General features: G+C 47.5%; 1 protein-coding gene across 1 annotated transcript; it reads left to right on the top strand.

Moving 5' to 3' along the window:
• Nucleotides 1–1,458: 1,458 nt before the first annotated feature.
• LOC119335578 lies at nucleotides 1,459–2,033 on the top strand. The gene has a single exon (XM_037607690.1). It carries the CDS (start codon nucleotides 1,547–1,549, stop codon nucleotides 1,868–1,870), a length of 324 nt encoding a protein of 107 aa, XP_037463587.1. The 5' UTR covers nucleotides 1,459–1,546; the 3' UTR covers nucleotides 1,871–2,033.
• Nucleotides 2,034–4,244: the final 2,211 nt, after the last annotated feature.

Below are 4,244 nucleotides of genomic sequence, written 5' to 3' on the forward strand. Positions count from 1 at the left end.
TTTCGCGAGCAAATCGAACAATTAGTGCTCCGCGTTACCGATTAGGCGCAGAGTTGGTGGTTTTTTATGCCCTGGCACAAATGTGGTATCAAGTGGTTACCCTAGCCCCAAGTGTGGTGGTTTTACGTAAATAACTCCTGTTATGCTAAGCTGAGATCAACATTACCAATGTTAAGCTGAAATACATGCATCTACCTGGCTATTGATCCAACATGCATTGTGCAAGTTATGGTGCTAAGCACATAAAAGTTGAGTGTTATAGTTACATTATTTCAAGTTGAGCTGAGTAACGTTTACCAATGGGACACAAATGATGTTCTGCTTCTGCCTGTAACATGTCCCATTTTGCTTGATTTTTGAGCTACTGAATGTGTACAATATGGACTGAAAGTCCTTGTGCATCTCCTGACTAACTCATGCCTTGTGTTGCACAGAGTCGATGGATCAGAGTCATTGTCAGATGAACACCCTTGTCGTCAGAACTCGAAGCGGTTACGTTTTCTGTCGCGTGGACTTGGTGCGTGCAGATGTGGTTCCCTTGCCTACAAGAAGGCATGGTTTTAATATACATTAACAAAAAAAGAGCCTGTAATGATGTGTGTACATAAAGAATGTCTGAGATTAGCAGCCAGCTAAGCTACCATTGTGGTCAGCCCTGCTTTGGTCAATTTGGAAAAGCAGGAATACAATTGTCTTTGAAAATAAAAGGATAAATAATTCTTTATATGTTGTCAAACTGATGTGCAGGTGGTTAATTGACTGGTCTATTATGCAGATAAAGGAGTCGTCAAGAAAAACGTTGGAGCTGGGAGCAAGGGTGCTAGAACAGGCAGCAAATGAAGTGTTCACAGCCAAGCAGGGTTGGAGAATCAACGTTGCAAGATTGAAATGAAGACTCTCCTGCGGTGGTGAACCTGATGTTTGGTGTTCCTGTAGATTAGATCCTTGGCTCCTTTTTGCTGCTTTTGCTTTGGTCTGATGTAATGGTGATAAAGGTAGTTTGAACTCGGTTGGCCGTGTGTTGGCCGTTGGGGATGCTGTATGATCGGGTTGGCTCTGGTTTGATCTTTTCGTTCCTATTTGAACTCGTTTGTAGAAGTTTGTGGTTTTCAGTAATGAAAATCGGAAGGGGCAAGCCCTTCTTTGATAAAAAAAAAAAACCCACTGTGGTTACCGTTGCTACTGGTCAGCATCAGCTTGCACGACGACCGACCACCGTTGCCATCGTCCAGCTCACTAGTCTCGTCCAAGTAACGTCTCCGGACCTGCGAAATCCCCCAACCACCCTCTCGTTTCGTCTGTCTGACTAACCGCACGCGTGCGCTAACGCTATGGCGACAGCGGCTTTGCTTGCTTCCCCGCGTCTCCCGCCATTCACGCCGTGGCCGCGCCCTGCCCCTATTTAGTCCCGCCTTCCCCGTCATTCCTTCCTTCCCCATCCATTCCACCCATTGCCAATCCCCACCTCCTCACTCATCTTCACTCACACAGGACATCTCTCAACATCTCAACCACACTAGTACTGTACCAAGCAAGGCAAGTCTCCATGGACGCGGTGGAGTCCTCCTCGCCGCCCTCGCTGCGCCAGAAGCTGCGCACCACCGTCTGCGGCTGCTTCGGCTCCCCGTCGTCGCCGGGCAGCAGCGGGGAGAGGTCGCACACCAGCGGCGCCAGGGCCAGGTGGAGGCGGCGAGTGGCGGCCGCGGGGGAGTTCAGGTACGACCCGCTCAGCTACGCGCTCAACTTCGACGACGGCGGCAGCGATGACGGCAACGCCGACGCGGAGGATGCCGTCTTCCTGCACAGAAACTTCAACTGGCGCCTGCCTCCCTCGCCGGCACCGGCCTCCCGAACCGTCTCAATCGCCTGAACTGAATTGTACTGTAGTAGCGATCGTCCATTTAAACTTTTGTAGCTTCCGTCTCTCCGATTTTCCTTCTTCTCTGAGCGAGACTGAATCACTACATCTGTAAAAGCAGTTTAGTTTATAGAGATTTTTTATAAGGCCGGGGAAACGTACGTACCGAGGAGTAGCAACAGCATCATGTACTTTTATACATACAAGAATCAACCAGTCAGCCTATTTTAATGTTTCATCGATTCTCAATGCAAGGCAACAGATATATGTACAGGGAGATGAAGAATTGGTTTGGTCGGGACCTGATTTCTCTCGGATGATGAACTGTGAACAAAGTTTACCTTTGGCTTGATGGTGTGGGTGGAATCATCTCCCGCCGGCCGTCGCCATCCACCGTGTGCATTAGCAAAGGATTAGCCAGTCAGTCAAAAATATCGAACCAACCACACACACACACCAAATGAATCTAAAGGACTATCCGCTCCTGCAGTTTGTCACTGGTGGAGCTTTCGCGCGCCAAGAAAAATCTTCCTCTGCACTCCCTTTTCTTACTGAAAAACAGGGGCGAGCCGCGGTTGCATTCAAACGAGACTATACAACCGGCCTCGGCCTCCACCCCTGAAGAGGTGCGTTTTGGGACCACGGTCCACCCGATCAGTACCGTCAGATCATGTACTGTTTGCATGTGGATTCGCAGCCTATCAGTATTCAAATTTTACAATTTGCGTTTACCCCTCCGTTCAAAGTACAGAGTCAATCTTCATCATTTTGCTCGTAGGCCTGCCAGGCTCACCCTTCTTTATATAAACCTGCTGGCTGGCACATGACCCTATGTTCACTATAGCACCAAGGAACAGTTTATATCTCCAAGTACTACTGAAAACATTTTCTCAAAGAAATAAAAATAATGAAACCTAATTGAACAAAAACGAACAGACACTAAACATCCAGCTATTTGTATTCTGTGTACAATAGTAAAATGTATCCTCTGAGAATTTGTATGCACAACTGAGTGCAGCTTTCACCCCGAAGAAAAAAAACTGAGTGCAGCTTTCTCACAAAACAAAAGTTACTGAGTGCAGCTACAGTGCTACAACTATATGGAACAATCAACTTGACAGTTTATCACTGAACAAAAAAGTTTATCTCAAAAAATAGAACTGAGAGATAACTTGTCATACACAACAAATATAGTGCCATCCTTTTATCAAAAAATTTGTCTCAAAAAATAGAACCGAGAGATATTTTTACTTCATGACCTGTCGTGGGACCACTTCTGTTAAACAAATGTCCATGGTGCAGCCCCATGAGACAGGGTTCACGAAGTCCAAAGCAACTAGCTATTTTATTGCCTAAGGTGTCATGGCGATGTAGGATTTAACTAGGACATGTTCACCTGATAAACGCTTCTTGTTGTTCGCACCATTCTTTACTGTAGGCATCATGCACAAATCCCTATACAACTTTTCAGAGGATCTATGGCACGGAGCATAGGTGCGGCTGCACCATGGCTCCATACAATATTTCTGTCCACCCCTGTTTCGTGTTCACCGCAAGTGGAGTTCGGTCGGTCGTTGAAAATGCACGGTATCATCTCCGTTGTTCTGTAAACCTCCCTCCCACCAGATTGCATTGTCAGGTCTCCAACCCTGAACGAGGATTCAAACTGAAGGGAATGGGCAGGTGGCCCGGCCCAAGAGAGTTGCTCGTCCATCAGCCCGCCTTGTAGGCCACGAATGGATCGATTGACCCTGTAACTGTTTACCTGTTAAACTAGCTAGCCGTAGCGAGAAGAACTTGGCAGAGAAGAAAGGCCATTCGGCCGGCTTCTAATCTTAGAACAGAGGTGAGGGAGGTCGGACAGAATACCTCTGAAATGCAAACCCTAGCTCGAATTCAATCCAACATGGCCATGGCCCCATAGCTCAAGTAGTAGTGTTAACAATATGGTATTCAGAGTTGCATCCCGGAGCTTGGCGCTGTCGGGCCATAGCCACTACACCCGCACAAGGTTTGCCAGCGACAAGAGGTGATGGAGGTGTTGACAACATATATAAGGGAGGCGCATCTATGATCTGCTTCGGAGTGGCTTCGATGACGACATCGATCGTAAGCTTGAGTATCAGTGCACGATGACCATCAGGGAAGTCTACAAGATGTTCGACAGAAATTCTGCTAAATTGGATGGACTCTTCGCCAAGATAGAAGGAGTTCAAGATGATCTCAGTGTCGATATTGGCCAAATCCGGATCGATGGTTATGCTGAAGCTCGAGGAGATCCGGCTGGCATGGGGGCGAGTCGATCCCTTCCAGTTTTCGCCTGCCGCTGCCGCCTCCACCACTAGATTTGGTAAGGATCATAAAGGGAAGGTATATGCTTATATTC

This window comes from Triticum dicoccoides, chromosome 7B (genome assembly GCF_002162155.2).
Source record: "Triticum dicoccoides isolate Atlit2015 ecotype Zavitan chromosome 7B, WEW_v2.0, whole genome shotgun sequence".
Taxonomy (NCBI): domain Eukaryota; kingdom Viridiplantae; phylum Streptophyta; class Magnoliopsida; order Poales; family Poaceae; genus Triticum; species Triticum dicoccoides.